The sequence below is a fragment of the Heterodontus francisci genome, chromosome 11 (assembly GCF_036365525.1).
Source record: "Heterodontus francisci isolate sHetFra1 chromosome 11, sHetFra1.hap1, whole genome shotgun sequence".
NCBI classification, from domain to species: domain Eukaryota; kingdom Metazoa; phylum Chordata; class Chondrichthyes; order Heterodontiformes; family Heterodontidae; genus Heterodontus; species Heterodontus francisci.
Window position 1 is genome coordinate 69,190,092 of NC_090381.1, and position 20,734 is coordinate 69,210,825.

The 20,734-nt window shown below is 43.3% G+C and overlaps 1 protein-coding gene across 2 annotated transcripts in view; it reads right to left on the minus strand.

Annotated features, from left to right (window-relative positions):
* Nucleotides 1-20,734, minus strand: part of LOC137375299 (guanine nucleotide-binding protein subunit beta-4) — a 71,842-nt gene that overhangs the window by 13,905 nt on the left and 37,203 nt on the right. For both annotated transcript variants that reach the window (XM_068042253.1, XM_068042252.1), the window contains exons 2-6: nt 11,635-11,739; nt 2,863-2,901; nt 2,659-2,765; nt 1,277-1,340; nt 1,019-1,181 (exon numbers count right to left, since the gene is read on the minus strand). In XM_068042253.1, the coding sequence (XP_067898354.1) occupies nt 1,019-1,181; nt 1,277-1,340; nt 2,659-2,765; nt 2,863-2,901; nt 11,635-11,691 (430 nt within the window). In that variant the 5' untranslated portion in view covers nt 11,692-11,739. The remainder of the gene's footprint in view (nt 1-1,018; nt 1,182-1,276; nt 1,341-2,658; nt 2,766-2,862; nt 2,902-11,634; nt 11,740-20,734) is intronic.

A 20,734-nucleotide genomic window follows, 5' to 3' on the forward strand; every position in this document is an offset into this window, starting at 1 on the left:
CCAAAAGAACCAGAATCAGTGCGTGTCACCTAAACCTAAACTTGTTACTTCAACCATATCCTTGACCTAAGGTTACCCAACACATTAACTGCTTTCAATGAGTCAATTCCACATTTCTCCTGCTTTGACAAAAAAAAAGTCAATCTCACTTAAAAAAACCTCACTTTCTTACTTATCTTCTCATCTCCACTTATAATTCAAGAAATGCAGATACATTTACATTGTCCATGTCTTGAAGCATGTGCCTCAAATCTTTTCGGAGCAGTGATAGAGGTATACTGGGTGCAAATTTAGTTTTATATTTAGATATTTACACAGAATGACACCCTGAAGTCATCATTCTTCTGAATCCTTTTCAATGCATTAATATTCTTTTAATAGGCCCACAACTCCAGCAATGTTGCTAATGAGTTATACAAGACTTAAGTATCCAACAAATACAATGCACCTTGATATCAATTAGCCTTACAGCTTCACACCGCAGTGATGAAAACTGCTACTGATGAGGAAGACATGCGCAGATGGAGCAATGAAGGACATACATATAAATTAGTGACTACGTCCTGACATTCCACAAAAAAAGTACACAGCCTGTGCATATTAGAGCTAGGTGTTTAATTGATCAGATTGCATTTTTTTGCTCCCTTTTCCTCCCTGCTTGAAGGCATTGACTCTGCTTTGTTGTCAGTTTCACAGGAGCACTCCCCAGTGCCTTACCTGAGAGTTGGTAGGCTATTCAATGTCAGTGTCACAACTGAGTCAGATGCCATCCTTACTCAACATACAAACTTTGCAGGAAGAATCATAGTATATAGAGCAGGAAGATTAACTTTGACTAATTTTCCTCTGCCAAACACAGGAGATAATTAGGCCAACTATACCTGTCACTGCTCCAGCTACATCAAAACTAGGACCTTCATGGCTAGTAAAGCTCATCTACATACAATCTTAACCATGAAGGTCCTTGGGGAAGCACTGAGATTAACACTGCTGACCAATTACTCCAATATTACCATACCTGTGTGTCCCGGTAGTTCCCTGCTCACACGAACATTGCCTTCCCTAGTTTTCAAGCTGTATATTGAACAGATGTTGTCTAATCCACCACAGGCAACATAGTTTCCAGATGGAGCATATGCACAAGTCATAACCCATGATGATCGCAAAGGAATAGCATGCATCTATAGGAAAAACAAGAAAATATCAAGTTATTACTGAGTTCACACTAATCTAGATCTAAAATTTATTTTAAAAGTTAAAGCAATTTCATTCTTACTTTGTTTGTTGTATAACTGTCCCAGATGATTAACTTTCCATCTTGAGATGCACTGACTAAAAGTCTGAAAATACAAAAAATTTTATGCATTGAAGAAAGTCAAGGCCACAGAAGGCATAAAGAAATTTCACTCAAACAAAAGCAGGACTCTGTGGCCTTAGTTATGAAGAGAGACACACAGAGGGGCTAGAGAACCTGGTGTATCCCCCCCACCCCCCCAATCAGAAGAAAGGAAGGCACTCGACAGGTTTTTAAAATTGAGGGGTCTTGATAAAGTAAATTGAAAAAAAACATTGCTTCACTAGTTGGTGACTCAGTAAGCAAAGGGCATACATTTATCACCAAGAGGTCAGAGAAAGTGTTTACCTAAAAAGTATACATTTTTGAATCAAAGAGTGGAATAATGTACCAGAAACAGTGAAGAATGGAAGCAGGACCCAAAATAGCTTTTAAAAAGAAATCAGAAGAAAATTTGAAAGAAGCAAAATTTAAAAGAGCAAGGGGAAAAGGCAGGAAAATGGTCAAGTGGATAACCCTCAGAGAACCAGCAGATACAGTGGACTAAATGGTCCTCTGAACTATTTAAAAAAGAGCAACTTAATAAATCTGCGCAATTAAGTTCTTGTTCCTGACAAAATGTTTTTCCAACTTGAACACTTAATAGACAATAATGCCCAAATTTATTCCTGTTCCATGTTAGGTGACATTATACTACAAAATGTGAAAATCAGATTATCTGCATCAACTAAAAATTAACCCGATTGAACAGCATCATCAAAATGTGCCTTAAACTATTACTTTATTTCAACAATAATATTTAGGGACTTAATGATGCCAAGATTAACATTTTTCTTTCAATACACAGACTGCTAATAAGGACTGGTTTTAGCCATGTACTGTACTAATTGGTCACCACTGACCAATACAATGCCCATTAGGGATTATGCACTATGACCACAACCTAATTTTTACAGATCAGTGGTAAAATGATGTTCAAATGCAGCATTATTTTCATCGCTGCTTTCTTAAAACACTATAATTTCAAGACTGAGTACACCATTCAGTAAGTACACCATTGCAATAATTCTTCGAGACATAACAGCAGGATGTTAGTGGATTGCTCTGCATGTACAAATTTCAGAAGTACCACAGCAAAGGAGCTCTAGATAGTAGCCTTGAAAATAAAAGAAATGCCTTTAGAATCGAAAGTCTTCTAGCTAAATGCAAACTAAAAACTGCAGACGACACACCGTCAACAGTACAACTGATTCAAAGCAAAGATCGCAACGAACACAATATATGTGAGCGCTAATTGTTAATTACTGTGCTAACTAATGATTGTATAATCATACGGTTAAGAGTGTCAACATTCAAACACTGACCTGGAGTCTGATCCCCAGTGCATGGCATAGATTTTAGCCAAATGTCCCCTCAATGTACGCCTTGTACGCATTTGGATTCGACCAACTGAATCAAGACCAGCTGTGATCTGAAAATAAGATTTAATTAGCTGGACTTCTATGAAACTGGCAAAGACCAGGAGGGCAATACAAGCTATTTGCCCATTTTACGTTAAATGTGTTTACCTGGGCTAGGGTGGAATCACCACATGCTTTTCTTGCATCCTGCAATGACAAACAAAATTCTACTTACTGCATGTTCAACACAAGTAATAAACCCAAGACCACTACTTAAGATGCTACTCTTAATGTCATTAGGCTTATTTTCAATAGTGATAGCACCATGTGAATAAAACAACCTTCCTGGATTAGGTAATTCACGCATTTGGCAGCCTAGGTTTAACTGGCACAGACTGCATGCCTGTGGTCAAATTTCAGTGCATGTCTGCTGCTGTCTCTCAGACAGCACTCCAGAACTCTTATCTCCTATTGCTGGTCTCATTTTAAATGCCACAACACACTGTGGCAGAATCTCTTGCAAGATCAAGAGTTTCCATCACACCAGGCAGCAATGTTCAAAAATCATGGCAGCAACAGAAGATAGCAGTCATGGAGTTGTACTATGGAGGAAACCTATCTGGAGGGGAGGAGCAGGGTGAAGAGAAGAGAAAATAAAACAGGAGAAAAGACTAGGATAATAGCAGCTCTGATGGTAAGGAGAGATTTAAAGAGGGGCAAGAATAACAGCTCAACATCCCTGGATATAGAGTTTTTAGGCAGGATAGAGAGGGGGATAAAAAAAAGAAGGGGTGTAGCATTATTGGTTAAGGAATCAATAACAGCTGCGAGGAGGGATGATATGCTAAATGAATCATCAAATTAGGCCCTATGGGTGGAGATCAGAAATAAAAAAAAAGGGGCAGCCACACTATAGACCCCCAAATAGTGAGAGGGAAATAAAACAAAAAATATGTAGGCAAAGATCTGAGTGTAAAAACTATAGGGCAATAGTTGGGAATTTCAACTACCTTAATAACAACTGGAATACAAACAGCGTGAAGGGCACAGACGGCACAAAATTCTTCAAATGCATTCAAGAGAACTTTTTTTAGCCAGTACGTAACAAGCCCAATAAGAGGGGGCGTAATTCTAGATTTAGTTTTCGGTAATGAAGCTGAGCAAGTAGAAGTAGCAGCAGTGAGTGACCATTTTTGAGATAGCGACCATAATAGTTTTAGCATAACCATGGAAAAGGACAAAGATAAGACAGGCATAAAAGTTCTAAATTGGGGGAAAACAAATTTTACGAAACTGAGGGATGATCTGGCAAAAGTAGATTGAATACAGCTACTTGAAGGAAAATCAGTGGCAAATCAATGGGAGGCATTCAAAAGCAGAGATTCTACAGGCACAGTGTAGGCATGTCCCACAAAGATAAAGGGTGGTACTGCCAAATCTAGAGCCCCCTGGTTATCTAGAAGCTTACAGGGCAAGCTAAAGCAGAAGCAAGCTTATGATGATCACAAATATCTTAATACTTTAGAAAGCCGAGAGGAGTATAGAAAGTGCAAGGGTGAAGTAAAAAAAGGTAATTAGAAAAGCAGAGAGGACATGAAAAGTTATTGGCAGGTAAAAAAAAAATCAAGGAAAACCCAAAGATGTTTTATCAGTACATTAAGAGCAAGAGGATAACTAAGGAAAGGCTAGGGCCTATCAGAAATATACAAGGGAACTTACACATGTATGCAAAAGATGTGGGCAGGGTTCTTATGTTTTTTGTCTCTGTTTTCACAAAGGAGAGGGATGATGCAGACATTGTAGTTAAAGAGGAGTGTGAAATATTAAATAAGGTAACTATAGTGAGAGAGGGGAAGTACTAGAGAGTCTGACATCCTTGAAAGTAAATAAATCAACAGGGCCGTATGGATTGCATCCCAGGTTGTTAAAGGAAGCCAGTGAGGAAATAGCGGATGCACGGAGGATCATCTTCAAATCCTCACTGGATATGGGCGAGGTGCCAGAGGATTGAAGGTTTGCGAACGTTGTACCATTGTTTAAAAAGGGTGCGAGGGATAGGCCAAATAATTATAGGCCGGTCAGTCTGACCTCAGCGATGGGTAAATTATTGGAATCAACTCTGAGGGACAGGATAAAGTGCCACTTAGAAAGGCAGAGATTAATCAGGGATAGTCAGCACAGATTTGTTAAGGGAAGGTCATGTCTTACTAACTTGACTGAGTTTTTTGAGGAAGTAAAAAGGAGGATTGATGAGGGTAGTGCAGTGGATGTGGTTTACATGGGGCTGAATATTAAGCTCCCCCAAAGAGCCAGGGCGAGATGGTGGGGGTGGGGGTGGGGGGGGGAAAATAGACAGCGGGTGGGGGGGATGGCGTAAAATGGAGCAGGAGACTTTGGGAGCGACTCCTGCCCTCTGCTGCCACTTTATGCAGGGCGGCAGCTGCGAAAAAAGACGCGCCCGCCCCAGGCCAATCAATGGAGGTCTGCCCCCTCTGGCCCAAACACCCCCAAAACGCTCCCCCTCCCCCCCACCCCCGTCCCTCCAATCGACCACCCTTGCCTCACCGGGGCCCCGACTGATTGCCCCCGGCGAGGCAACCAAAACTTGCCTTTTCTCCAGCCTCCCCAACATCATCTCCTGTCAGCTGGGCTGTAGTCCCAGCAGTGGTCACCGCTCCCAGTGGTGGTGCTGCTATGGCAGTTAGCTTCCAGCCCGATGACTGGCGGCCAGCCCTATTAGGCGGGACTTCCTACCTCAAGCAGGTGGAAGTCCCGCCTCACATCAATTAAAGCCTGGCAACCCGCAAATTACGGGTCAGATCCCCAGGCGAGGTGGAAGTGGGTTCTGTGGCTGGCTCCCATCCGCCCAGGGTTAAATCCCAGTCATGGACTTTAGTAAGGCATTTGACAAGGTCCTGCATGGCAAACGTGTCAGTAAAATGAAAGTCCATGGGATACAGGGGAATGTGGCAGGTTGGCTCCAAAACTGGCTCAGTGACAGGAAGCAAAGGGTTGTAGTCAACGGATGTTTTTGTGAATGGAAAGTGGCTTCCAGTGGCGTTCCACAGGGCTCAGTGTTGGGACCCTTGCTGTTTGAGGTATATATTAATGATTTGGACTTAAAATAGAACAAAGAAGAACAGTACAGCACAAGAACAGGCCATTCGGCCCTCCAAGCCTGCGCCGATCTTGATGCCTGCCTAAAGTAAAACCTTCTGCACTTCCGGGGACCGTATCCCTCTATTCCCATCCTATTCATGTATTTGTCAAGATGTCTCTTAAACGTCATTATCGTACCGGCTTCCACCATCTCCCCCGGCAGCAAGTTCCAGGCACTCACAACACTCTGTGTAAAGAACTTGCCTCGCACATCCCCTCTAAACTTTGCCCCTCTCACCTTAAACCTACGTCCCCTAGTAACTGACTCTTCCACCCTGGGAAAAAGCTTCTGACTATCCACTCTGTCCATGCCGCTCATAACTTTGTAAACCTCTATCATGTCACCCCTCCACCTCCGTCGTTCCAGTGAAAACAATCCGAGTTTATCCAACCTCTCCTCATAGCTAATGCCCTCCAGACCAGGCAACATCCTGGTAAACCTCTTCTGTACCCTCTCCAAAGCCTCCACGTCCTTCTGGTAGCGTGGTGACTAGAATTGCATGCAATATTCTAAGTGTGGCCTAAAGTTCTGTACAGCTGCAACATGACTTGCCAATTTTTATACTCCATGCCCCGACCGATGAAGACAAGCATGCCGTATGCCTTCTTGACTACCTTATCCACCTGCGTTGCCACTTTCTGTGACCTGTGGACCTGTACACCCAGATCTCTCTGCCTGTCAATACTCCTAAGGGTTCTGCCATTTGCTGTATACCTCCCACCTGCATTAGACCTTCCAAAATGCATTACCTCACATTTGTCCGGATTAAGCTCCATCTGCCATTTTTCCGCCCAAGTCTCCAACTGATCTATATCCTGCTGTATCCTCTGACAATCCTCATCATTATCCGCAACTCCACCAACCTTTGTGTCGTCCGCAAACTTACTAATCAGACCAGCTACATTTTCCTCCAAATCATTTGTATATACTACAAAGAGCAAAGGTCCCAGCACTGATCCCTGCGGAACACCACTAGTCACATCCCTCCATTCAGAAAAGCACCCTTCCACTGCTACCCTCTGTCTATGACACAGCCAGTTCTGTATCCATCTTGCCAGCTCACCTCTGATCCCATGTGACTTCACCTTTTGTACCAGTCTGCCATGCGGGACCTTGTCAAAGGCTTTACTGAAGTCCATATAGATAACATCCACTGCCCTTCCTTCATCAATGATCTTTGTCACTTCCTCAAAAAAACTCAATCAAATTAGTGAGACATGACCTCCCCTTCACAAAACCATGCTGCCTCTCGCTAATAAGTTTGTTTGTTTCCAAATGGGAGTAAATCCTGTCCCACAGAATCCTCTCTAATAATTTCCCTACCACTGATGTAAGTCTCACCGGCCTATAATTTCCTGGATTATCCTTGCTACTCTTCTTAAACAAAGGAACAACATTGGCTATTCTCCAGTCCTCTGGGACCTCACCTGTAGCCAATGAGGATGCAAAGATTTCTGTCAAGGCCCCAGCAATTTCTTCCCTTGCCTCCCTCAGTATTCCAGGGTAGATCCCATCAGGCCCTGGGGACTTATCTACCTTAATGCTTTGCAAGACACCCAACACCTCCTTCTTTTTGATAATGAGATGACTGAGACTATCTACACTCCCTTCCCTGGGCTCATCATCCACCAAGTCCTTCTCTTTGGTGAATACTGATGCAAAGTACTCATTTAGTACCTCGCCCATTTCCTCTGGCTCCACACATAGATTCCCTTCTCTGTCCTTGAGTGGGCCAACCCTTTCCCTAGTTACCCTCTTGCTCTTTATATATGTATAAAAAGCCTTGGGATTATCCTTAATCCTGTTTGCCAATGACTTTTCATGACCCCTTTTAGCCCTCCTGACTGGGAAGCATGATTGGGAAATTTGATGACACAAAAATTGGCCACGTAGTTGATAGTGAAGAGGTAGCTGCAGGCTCCAGAATGATATCAATGGTTTGGTTGAGTGGGCGGAAAAGCGGCGAATGGAATTCAATTCAGAGAAGTGCGAGGTAATGCACTGGAGAGGGCAAACAAAGCGTGGGAATACACAATAAATGGCAGGATACGGACAGGGGTAAAAGTAGTGAGACACCCTGGAATGCATCTCCACAGGTCCCTGAAGGTGGCAGGACAGGTAGATAGAATGAAGGCGGCATATGGAATACTTTCCTTTATTGGTCGAGGTATAGAATATAAAAGCAGGGATGTAATGCTGGAACTGTATGAAACGCTGGTTAGGCCACAGCTGGAGTACTGCATACAGTTCTGGTCACCACATTACAGGTAGGACATAATTGCTCTGGAGAGAGTAGAGGAGATTTACAAGAATGTTGCCAGGGCTTGAATGTTGCAGCTATGAGGGAGGATTGGATTGGCTACGGTTTTTTTCCTTAGAACAGAGGTGGCTGAGGGGTGACTTAAATGAGGTGTACAAAATTATAAAAGGCCTAGATAGAATAGACAGGAAGGACCTGTTTCCCCTAGCAGAGAGGTCAAATTACCAGGGGCACAGACTTGAGGTGATTGGTAGAAGGATTAGAAGGGACATGAGGAAAAACTTTTTTTATTCAGAGGGTGGTGGGTGTCTGGAATTCACCGCCAGGAATGGGGGTGGAGACAGAAATCCTCAACTCTTTTACAAGGTACCTGGACATGCACCTGAAGTGGCAAGGCTACGGACCAGGTGCTGGAAGGTGGGATTAGACTGGGCGGCTAGATTTTTCGGCCGGCGCAGACACAATGGGCTGAATGGCCTCCTTTTTCTATGGTTCTATGGGAAGAAAGAGAGCAACCAAAGACGACTGTCACACTGGCAGAGCAGAGAGAAGGGACCAGAAAAGCAGCATTGATGAGGACACTTCTGCCGCTCCACCCTGACTCCATGCAGCACTTGGATGGCAGATCCAGAGTGGCACTGAGAAGGTAGATGAGGAGTATACAATTAAAAATAAATCAAGTACTTCATTGCACGTATTCCACTTCAAGCTTTCATGCACCTGTTTTCCCATCCCCATCAATACACATGAAAGTATAATGGGTTTACTACCTGTAGCTCAAGTTACAATTGATGTTAGCTTCATCATTAAAAGCAGAGTTTTTGATAAGTGCAAGATTTAAGAAACCTGCCGAAGTTTGATCTATATAGCTGTGCAGCACAAAAAAAAGCAAAATACTGCAGATGCTGGAAATCGGAAATAAAAACAAAGTGCTGGAAATACTCAGGTCAGGCAGCATCTGTGGAAAGAGAAGCGGAGTTAATGTTTCAGATCTGTGACCTGTTCTGAAATGTTAACTCTGCTTCTCTCTCCACAGATGCCACCTGACCTGCTGAGTATTTTCAGCACTTTCTTTTGGGGTGAAATAAAAACAATGTTGCTTTCTATCATGACAGGCATAATGCAATCTGTACCCGTAATTCTGGTCACTTAATTTTTATAATATCTTCAAAATTTTTTTTAAAAATCTCAATTCTATTATTTAATTTTGTTTCTTTTGTCAATCCTTTTCCAAATGCTTAATTCTCTTACTTTCTGCAAAAACCTTCAGTCAATTCCACATCTGCTTTTCTTTTAGTGGAACATAACCAGTGGACAAGGCATAATCAGAAGTAATCTGCAAGGACTATGTAAACCAGAAAATAGATGGCTCCAGGTTAGAACTGCTGGCAGCAAATGTTGCCCAAAAAGAACAAAGAGCACTGAGGGAGGAGGGCAGGAAAGGTGGGGAAGAAAGAGAGCAAGGGCAGGCAGGAAGGACAGCAAGGGAGGAGGGGAGGAAAGAGAGGCTGTGGAAGGATTTAAATGTGACATTTTTATATTTGAGGTTTGATTGACCAGGTGCCAATGCAGGTCAGCGAGCACATGTGTGACTGGGACTTGGAGAGAGTTTGGGATACAGACAGCAGAGTTTTGGATTAGCTCAAGTTTAACGCTGTTGGAAGATGGGAGGCCAGCCAGGAGAGCATTGGAATAGTTGTGTCTAGAAGTAACAAAAGCATGGGTGAAGTTTTCAGCAGATGGGCTGGGGTGGGACGGAGACAGACAACATTATGGAGGTATAAGTAGGCAGTCTTTGAGATTAAGATATGGGGCCAGAATTCAGAAGCAAATAGGACGATGAGGTTGCCAACATTCTGGCTGAACCTGACCGTCATCAGGGAAAGGAACTAAATCAGTGTATGTAATGGAATTTGTGGCAGGGATTGAAGATTGTGGCTTCATTTTTCCTCATATTTAATTGGAGGAAATTTCAGCTCATCCCAAGCTGCCAGTCACTCTTTCTTCCCTGCCTGCCCACCCTTCTCTCTCAGTGCTCTTTGTTCTTTGAGCATTAGGTGCTGGCAGCACTTCTCACGTGAGGTCATCTATTTTCTGATTTACATAGTCCTTGCAGATTACTTCTCATCATGCTTCGTCCACTGTTTATGCTCCACTAAAAGAAAAGTAAAAGCAGAATTGGCGACGGAGAAGCAGTGGAAAAAGTCATGCGAGGTGATGGTGAGGCAGAGCTGGATGTTGTCAGCATACAGGTGGAACCTGATGTGTTTTCAGATAATATCGCCGATGGGCAGCACGTAGATGAGAAACTGGAAATGGACTTGGACAGATTCTTGCGGGGCTCTAGACACGTAGGTGCCAGGACAGTAAAACCAACACAAGAATATAACTTGAATCAAGTTTACTGTCAAACATTAACTCTGCAAGTATACATTTTTTTGAACATTAAAAATTTTGAAATTCACGAGAAAATTGTTTTTCAATTATATAGTAATGTTGTATACTCTCATCATTGCCAAAAAAGGCAACATTGAAGCACCAGCACTAGGACTTAGGAATAGGCTGAGTGAGTTTCCATATAATTTAGACATGGACAGATGGCTGTAAGCCCTTTTTCACAACTATTAACTCTAGATAAGTGGCTTATTTTACTGATAATGAAGCAACTAATATCAGCAGGACAGAGACTGACAAATGGCAGATATCAATCTCACCACATAAGTGTCAAACAATGACCAATTCCAACAAGAAAAGGTCCAGATCCCCCCCAAGCTTCAAAAGCACAATCAAGACCCCCATCAGTACCATTTTAAGGGAAACCACTAACCAGAATCTTAATTGGACCAGCCACGTCAACATGAATGTAAGAGCATATATTAATTAAAATAAATCACTTTCAATCAAGTGAATTAGATTTTAGCTAAGCCCAGCCAGAATGGCAGGAGGGTTCCCACTGATTTTATGGATGGACGCCCTGGAGTATGGTCTGCCAAGGTCCCTGCATCTCATCCTCAAGCTTTACTAGAAATTTAAATAAATACAAACATTTGGTTGGGCTCAGTTGTGAGGATTTCCACAGCTGAGAAGTCCCAGCACACATGATATAGACTCACTGATGAACAACAACCAGGGTCAGGTACTCCATGGTTGCTGTCTATGGAACCACACCTCAGTATGAATGGCTGGCTTAAGCAGCTAGAAAATTGGAGTGAAAGAAATGAAAATTGTGTGTTTAAATTTTTTTTTTAAAAATACCATCACCTTTTGAGTACTGGGGATATTGGGTGCCATAGAAGTTTAGTTTTTCCAAGGAACTTTAACAGTAAATTATACTCCCATAAACTGTAAACTGCAACATTAAACTCAACAAACTCATAAATAATGGGACTTTGATCAAACTCAAAACTGAGGTAATAATGGGGCTTTAATCTTTCTTCAGTTACAAGTGACATTTTAACTTTGGTTCATTTCTTCTGCAAGTAATTGAATTTAAGAGTGCATAGTCAATGTAGAATCTTACCCTAATTTGATTCCGCAATTGCTCTGCTTCTTGCCGTAACTGTTCCAGCTCACTCATTATCCTGGCTTGGTATCAAGGTGTCCACACACTTATCACAAAATAGATCTATAATGCAAAACATCTCTAAGTCAACACTATTAAAAATCATTCAGCTATCACACAAAAGGATAACACTCTGCACACTATGACCTATTACAATACAATTATTTTTTCTGAGGATACTCCTAGAACAAACAGGTCAACACTTACTTACAAAAGGTTCACTCCTCAACCCATTGTAAAAAGGCAGCTTCCCATTACATACAATTTTAAAAATAGATTTTCAATATAGTTTCATCTTTCAATCAGAAATGAAAATGCTAAGGAATTAAACTTTTTTGCACCACTGACAAGCACCAAGTAGATTGGTTAGATGAAAATTACAACTGTACTTACAGTACCAATATATCTAAGCTAAAGCCTTCAACAAAAGCGCATTATTGTAAGAAATACATCCCACAAATGCAGCTCAAAATCTCAGATAAATGCTCTTTTAAATGGCAATTCAGTCATATTTCAGTTTTCCCTCATCTGCAGTGCCCTGAAACTCAGCGAGGAGGGTTCAATCCAGTTCATAAGCTTAGTAAAATTGAAGCTCCAAGTTGCTGCAAAAAATTTGCAATGAAGTGTGCTTCTTTAAATGCAATGCTTGTGACTGAGCAGTTGAATGTTTCAGCATCTGAAGTTTTACATCAATCAAAACTCAAACAAAAACACAATGAATAATTTTGATTTACAGTTAGATGATCTTTAATATTACAGTTAAAGAGTTTCATTAACATAATTTCAATTCACAATTAGAGCTCAAATGGCAGTCCCAGTGACTAGTATTAAACATGCTCAGGCTCTTTTACAAAATTGTGGCTTAACTAATTCAGAATGTAGATGTAGCCAATTGTATATTTTAATTAGTAATTTAAAAAGTGAACTGGACATGTGATCGCAATACTCAATTCCATGCCATAGGTATATGTACGTTAACTTTAAAAAAACAAAATCAGTGATCAGACTGTATGGCTTACTTCATTGGTTATAGAACAGTGGTAAAATGTTTGTTTAGTAAGTATACGTGAACTTGTGACGGAATCTGCAATTTGCAGAACCAGTGGGGGAACATGTGAGCTATTGTCTGAACAGATGTCTTGCTGAATGTTCTGTTTGGTGCAATGATCCTGGTTTCAAAGCTATTTTTTTTTTTGAAGACAGACCCTAACTGAAAGGGAAACTACAACCGAAACTAAATCTTCAGGTTTTCAGAGAAGCAAAAACTGGTTGGAACAAGATTAAAAGACAGAGCCATCCAAATCACGTAGAGGTAGAGTACAGACAGGCTGAAGAAAGTGAAGGTTAGATCGAGGAGCTGGCAATAGGCAAATACAATTTGCTACAGCTGTTTCTGTTCCTTGAGTTAAGTGATTAACCCCACACGGCCACACAGTGCAAAGCATCGTCACTGAAGGGCTCGGATAAAGATAACACTGGTGGATCCATGCCGTCAAGGCTGTGAGCAGAGCTAAAGAGGTTCTTGAGAAGTACGCAATTTTGCTGACCGTACCCGTGGAGTTTGGGTTGAAGAGGAACTGCTGCAAGATGAGAATCGGTTGCAGCATCTTGGAAGAAAGGAGCTGGAGAGCTACTTGATTAAGTTCAGAGCTTTGAAGAACTTTGTGGCTGTCGTCGTCTTCTTCTTTGGCCTCCTTGTCTCGAGAGGCAATGTGTATACGTCTAGAGGTGGTCAGTGGTTTGTGGAGCAGCGCCTGGAGTGGCTATAAAGGCCAATTCTAGAGTGACAAACTCTTCCATAGGCGCTGCAGATAAAAGTGGCTGTCGAGGCTGTTACACAGTTGGCTCTCTCCTTGCGCTTCTGTCTTTTTCCTGCCAACTGCTAAGTCTCTTCAACTCGTCACTCTTTAGCCCCACCCTTATGGCTGTCCGCCAGCTCTGGCGATCACTGGCAACTGACTCCCACGACTTGTGGTCAATGTCACAGGACTTCATGTCGCATTTGCAGACGTCTTTAAAGCGGAGATATGGACAGCCAGTGGGTCTGATACCAGTGACGAGCTCGCTGTACAATGCATCCTTGGGGATCCTGCCACCTTCCAGGCGCCACCGGCTCAGTAGGGTGTATATGCTGGGGATGTTGGCCGCCTCAAAAGACTTCTGCATTGGAGATACGGTCCTGCCACCTGATGCAGCTAAGATGGAATGAGTTGAGACATCGCTCGTGGCTGACATACGTTGTCCAGGCCTCGCTGCCGTAGAGCAAGATACTGAGGACACAGGCTTGATACACTTGGACTTTTGTGCTCCGTGTCAGTGCGCCATTTTCCCACACTCTCTTGGCCAGTCTGGACATAGCAGCGGATGCCTTTCCCATACGCTTGTTGATTTCTGCATCGAGAGACAGGTTACTGGTGATAGCTGAGCCTAGGTAGGTGAACTCTTGAACCACTTCCAGAGCATGGTCGCCGATATTGATGGATGAAGCATTTCTGACCCCCTGTCCCATGATGTTAGTTTTCTTGAGGCTGATGGTTAGGCCAAATTCGTTGCAGGCAGCCGCAATCTTGTCGAAGAGTCTCTGCAGACACTCTTCTGTGTGGGATGTTAATGCAGCATCAGCAAAGAGGAGTTCCCTGATGAGGACTTTCCGTACTTTGGTCCTCGCTCCAAGATGGGCAAGGTTGAACAACCTGCCACCTGATCTTGTGTGGAGGCAAATTCCTTCCACTGAAGACTTGAACGCATGTGAAAGCAGCAGTGAGAAGATCCCAAACATTGTAGGTGCGAGAACACAGCCCTGTTTCACGCCACTCAGGATTGGAAAGGGGTCTGATGAGGCACCGCTATGCTGAATTGTGCCTTTCATATCGTCATGGAATGAGGTGATGATACTTAGTAGCTTTGATGGACATCTGATCTTTGCTAGTAGTCTGAAGAGACCACGTCTGCTGATGAGGTCAAAGGCTTTGGTGAGATCTATGAAAACAACGTAGAGGGGCATCTGTTGTTCGCAGCATTTCTCCTGTAGCTGGCGAAGGGAGAACAGCATGTCAATGGTCGATTGCTCTGCTCGAAAGCCATACTGTGCCTCAGGGTTGACACGATCAGACAGCTTCTGGAGTCTGTTTAAAACGACTCGAGCAAAGACCTTTCCCCACTATGCTGAGCAGGGGGATTCCACGGTAGTTGTTGCAGTCACCGTGGTGACCCTTGTTCTTATAGAGGGTGATGATATTGGCATCGCGCATGTCCTGTGGTACTGCTCCCCCATCCCAGCACAGGCAAAGCAGTTCATGGAGTGCTGACAGTATAGCAGGCTTGGCACTCTTGATTATTTCAGGGGTGATGCCGCCCTTTCCAGGGGCTTTTCCACTGGCTAGAGAATCAACGGCATCACTGAGTTCCGATTTTGTTGGCTGTTTGTCCAGCTCATCCATGACTGGCAGAGACTGGGCTGCATTGAGGGCGGAATCAGTTATATTTTCCTTGGAGTACAGTTCTAGGTAGTGCTCCACCCAGCGGTCCATTTGCTTGCGTTGGTCAGTGATCGTGTCCCCTGATTTAGACTGGAGGGGAGCGATCTTCTTGATGGTTGGCCCAGAAGCTCTCTTGATGCCAACATACATTCCTCTGATGTTTCCAGTGTCGGAAGCCAGCTGAATATGACTGCATAGGTGTTGCCAGTAGTCATTTGCACAGTGCCTGGCTGTTCTTTATGCAGCGCTTCTGGCTGCTTTAAGTGCTACTCACTGGGGGGCTTTCTTGTAGTTCAACAGTGCAATGCACTTAGCGGCTATGACAGGTTCCAGCTCTTCAAAGTGAGATCGAAACCAGTCTGCATTTTGCTTCTCACGTTTGCCAAAGTTGGTCATTGCTGAGTCATAGATGCCGTTTAGTTTAGTTTGGAGATACAGCACTGAAACAGGCCCTTCGGCCCACCGAGTCTGTGCCGACCATCAACCACCCATTTATACTAATCCTACACTAATCCCATATTCCTATCACATCCCCACCTGTCCCTATATATTTCCCTACCACCTACCTATACTAGGGGCAATTTATAATGGCCAATTAACCTATCAACCTGCAAATCTTTGGCATGTGGGAGGAAACCCACGCAGACACAGGGAGAACTTGCAAACTCCGCACAGGCAGTACCCAGAATCGAACCCAGGTCCCTGGAGCTGTGAGGCTGCGGTGCTAACCACTGCGCCACTGTGCAGTCTCTGATGTTTGCCCACTTCGTCTCTGCATCCCCTGCAGGAGTGTTTTGAAGAGCTTTTTCAAGTGAATTTAGAAACTTATGTAACAGCTGTGGATACGAAATCCTGTTAGCGTTGATCCGCGGGTGGCCCTTCTGCTTGGAGTGATGTAGCTTCTTTGGTTTGAGTCTAACTTTGCTGCACACCAGGGAGTGGTCGGTGTCGCAGTCCGCACTGTGGAAGCTGCGTGTGATTTGGCCACTGTTTATAGAGGATCGCCTTGTGACGATGAGGTCCAGCTGGTGCCAACGATGTGATCTTGGGTGCCAGGGTTTAGTATGAAAGAACGAGTTGGTGATGCAGAGGTTGTGATAGATACACAACTCCAGCAGTCTCTGCCCATTCTCATTTATCCTTCCGATGCCATAGTGCCCAAGACAGGAGGGCCATGAGTCATGGTCGGCCCCAACTCGGCATTAAAGTCCCCCAGCAGGAACAAATGTTCGGTATTAAAAATGCTACTAATGATATTACGGAGTTCTTCGTAGAACTAGTCTTTAACTTCAGGTGGGGAGCAGAGTGTTGGAGCATAGATGCTGAGTAAGTGTACGGGACCAGAGGCAGTCGGATGGCCAGTGTGCGTTCCGAGCCATTTGAAGGTGGCTCTATCATGCTGAGCAAAGAGTTTCTGATGGTGAAGCCCACTCCATGCTGTCTTGGTTCTTCAGGATCCCTACCCTGCCAGTAGAAGGTGTAGTCTTGCTCTCAGAGGTCTGCTCGCAGGAAGGCGTGTTTTCTGAAGTGCTGCAATGTCCACATTGAGTCTACTGAGATCATTGTTAATGATGGCGGTCTTCCGAGAGTCGTTGGTTTGTGTAAGGTCTTCAGACAGGCCAGGAGACACAGTTCTGACGTTGCAGCTTGCGAAACTTTGTGGCTGTAATTGGTGCCATATATGCTGAGAGAACTGCCCAGTAAATCAGAGAAATCTAACTTTGGTGTATCTGATAGATAATGTGTAATTTGTAATGGTTATGAATGTTGGACTTTGTAACATGATTATGTTTTAAAAATTGGGATTTTTTGAAGTTTAAGATGGAGTCTGGAAGGTCAGATGACCTTATATCCACTCTGCTCAAGGACAAGACAGAAACCTTGGGTTACCAGGGCAACAGAGAACACAGACCAAAGACTTTTTTTTAAAAAAAAAAGAACTGCCGGGTTAACACCTGAGAAACAATGGGTTTTGGTCTCCCAGACTTTTGGGTTGTAAACAAGGAGTCAGTGATTCTGAAGATACAAATGTACCAGACAACCGTTAACACCTGAGAACAATGAAAGGGCCAGGTGGCTCTGGTGAAACCAGACCTCTGGACTTTGCATATTAGAAAAGGACAATAAGCTATTGGCATCTGAGTTCAGATAAATTTAACAGATTTTCTGAAGGCAGGCAGGCTGTAAGAAGGGAACACAGCGGTGGCAGCCACAGAGCAGGCTGCAAGGAAGACAAGCAGCAGTGGCAGCTTTGCGAGGGAGAGGGGAAACACCTGCTCTCGGAAGCCTGAGAGAACGAAAGGCTGTGAAGATTTGAACCTGGTTTTAAAGTTGTAGCTTGCTGAGAAGATGACGACCAACAGGATAACCAGGATTCACCTTATTCAGATTAGATCAGAAGCTTTCGGAGAAGAGAGCGAAAAAGGCATTGACTTTTGAAAAGGTCTGGGAGATCCAACCCATTGCAACTGGGAGGAGTTTGGGACTTTTAACTACAAAGATTTCATCAAAGAAGACAGTGTAACATGCAAGTGAGGTTTCCAAGTATTTTAATAATAACTTTCTTTGCAATTTGGGCTATCAGCTACTTATAAAGTACTATTTAGTTAATGGGGATTTATTTTAGTTTAGTTGTTAAGTCTTAAACGTGAAATCTTGTGTAATTCTTCAAATTGGTCTGAGGATTCATATTCTCGTACTTCAACGTCAGTCTCGCTGAGGTCGTAACAGTAAAGTATGCACTGACTGATTTGTCTGTTAATTCATATTTAGTTTATTTTCATTTTGGTTTGATTGTTAAAGAAAAAATTAAGTTAAATCTTGTCCTTGTTTTAAAAAAAAATTGGAGTCATTAGGTAAATTCAGTTCTTCTGGTTGGTTGATGTCCACAGGGATTATAAACAAAATTGGGGTCCGTCCTGGATTGATTCAAAATAGGCTGTGAAACAGGCTCACTGGAATTCTCTAGAATTTAGACAAACAAGATTTCACATTCACTTTTGCTGTATTCAGTGGGAAATCAACATGAGTACCTTTGATGTTCAAGCCTTTTGTGGAGCAAGAGGATTTGTCTCTTAGTACCAACAGTTGACAGAAGATAATTTGAAGGCTATAGCAGGGAAAATGGGGGTCAGGTTATAACTAAGGGCTGGGAAGGCAGACATCACTGAAGACTTGGCTTCTCACTTGAAGCTGAGAAAGAAAAGGATGTTTCTTCTAGTGCTCAAGTAGAACTAGCCAAAATTGAATTAGCAAAAGACAGGGAAATGAGAATTTGAAACAGAGGATGAACTTCGAAAGAAAAAGGGAAAGGAAGTAGTTAGAAAGAGAAATGAAAAACTTGAATTAGAAAAAGAATGGAAAAAGGAGAATTTAAAAAGGAGAAATTAGAATTGGAAAAGGAAAAGCTCAAAATCTTTGAACATGCATTGGAAGTAAAAGGTGAGAATGACCCAGAGCAAACTCTTTGTCGTTTTGATTTGGCAAAGAATATTCGCTTGGCATCTAAATTTAGTGAGGAGGTAATAGAAATGTATTTTGTCTCATTTGAGAAAATTGCCACAAATCTGAATTGGCCGAAGTCATTTTGGACAATCCTCCTAGAGTCTTTTCGTAGGGAAAGCTTTGGAGGCGAATTCAGCTTTTTCAGAACAGCACTCACAGGACTATGACAGAGTAAAGACTGCTTTCTCAATGTCCACGAGTCGGTACTAACAGGCCTACAGACAGAAATTTTAAAAGGAAACAGGACCAGACATGTGGGGAATTTTCTAGCGAGAAGGAAATTAGGTTTCTTTGGTGGTATAAGTCGATGAAGGCCGCACAAGACCTCGAGAGCCTTAGCGATGCGATCGGATGGAAGAATTCAAAAATAGCATCCCTTCGGGAATAAGGCCCCACCTGGAAGAACATGAAGTTCGTAAAATAAAGGAAGGCACAGTAGTGGTAGATGATTATGAATTGATCCACAAGAACAGTAGTCACAAGCCCCAATTTCAAAACTTTGAGAAATACGGTTCTATTGAGAAAGATGGCAAAGGTAAAGACACACTCCTCAGGTTAGTAAAGAGAATGTCCAGAAGACAAGTCTGGTTCAAGGGAACCAACATGCTACTTCGGTCATAACAAAGGACATGTGAAAGCTGAATGTTGGAAGTGGAAAAACAAGCCCGTCACATTTGTACAGTGAAATGGTGGCTTCTCCTCTCTTTCCCCCCCCCCCCCCCCCCCCCGCCAACCACCCGCAGGAAATACTGTCCTGGCAAGTTACATTCACGAGCAGACAGCTTCTCCCACATCACTAATACAGCAAATCAGATTGCAGAAGACTATAGAGGTTTTGTGTTTGGGGTTTTGGGGGGGGGGGGGGGGGGGGGGGGGGTGCTCAGGGGAAGTATCCTGTGTGTCTGGTGAGGCAGGCAAGTCAATTGTTATTCCTAGAGATACAGGGGTGGCGGAATTACTGATGTTAGCAAGAGACACCCCCACCCCCCTCGTTCACTGAATGCAAAGGTGTTAATTAAGGGTATTGATGGAAATTATTTACCTGTTCCCCTGTCTAGGGTTGAATTAAAATGTGACTTAGTCACTGGTCCTGTTACCATTGGTGTCATTCCTAGTTTGCCTATTGAAGGTGTGGCTTTTATGCTCGGTAATGACTTGGCTGGGGATAAGGTATTTGGCGTCTTCACTGGTTTCGGGGAAGCTAGCCGAGGCTGTGGAAACTGAGGTTTTACAGGAAGAATTTCCCTGACTATTCCCAGATTGCGTTGTACTAGATTCCAGGCTCCTAGGGTTAAACAAGATGAAGCAGATTCAGTTGTTGTGGAGGACAATTCAGATGTTTGGTTGGTTGAAACCTTTTGCAAGGATTTGGATGGGGATTTTTTGTTAAAGGCTCCAAGGCCAACCATAGTGAATTGTTTAGCAGATATTCCTAGGTTGAGACACAACAGGCAGACCCCGATTTGAGGAGCTTGTCTCTGCATGTGTTCTGAGTCAGAGGCTGAAAAGGTCCCTCAGTGTTATTGTGTCAAGAGTGACAATTTGATGAGGAAGTGGCGACCTCCCCAGAGGCCCGCTGATGAGGACTGGGTCCATCAAATTGTTGTCTCTCCTCGCTACCACAGTGAAATTTTAAGAATTGCCAATGAGATTCCAGTCGCAGGTCATTTGCGTATTCAGAAGACTCAGGGCAGGGTAATGGCACATTTTTACTGGCCGATGCTCCATAAGGATGTGGTTGACTTTTGTAAGACATGTCACACGTCAGATGGTTGGGAAGTCACTGCCTTTGATTAAGCCGGCCCCATTATTACTAATACCTGCATTTGATGAACCATTTAGCAGGGTTCTTGTGGATTGTGTTGGAGCCTTACCTATGACTACGTTGGGTCATAATTATCTCCAGACCACGATGGATTTGACACCTCGATTTCCAGAGACAGTACCATTGAGGATGATCATGGCAAAAGTTGTGCTTGGGGAGTTGGTCCAGTTTTTCCACTAGGTATGGGTTGCCAAAAGGAATTCAGTCTGACCAGGGGTCAAATTTCACATCAACTGTATTTCAGGAGAAC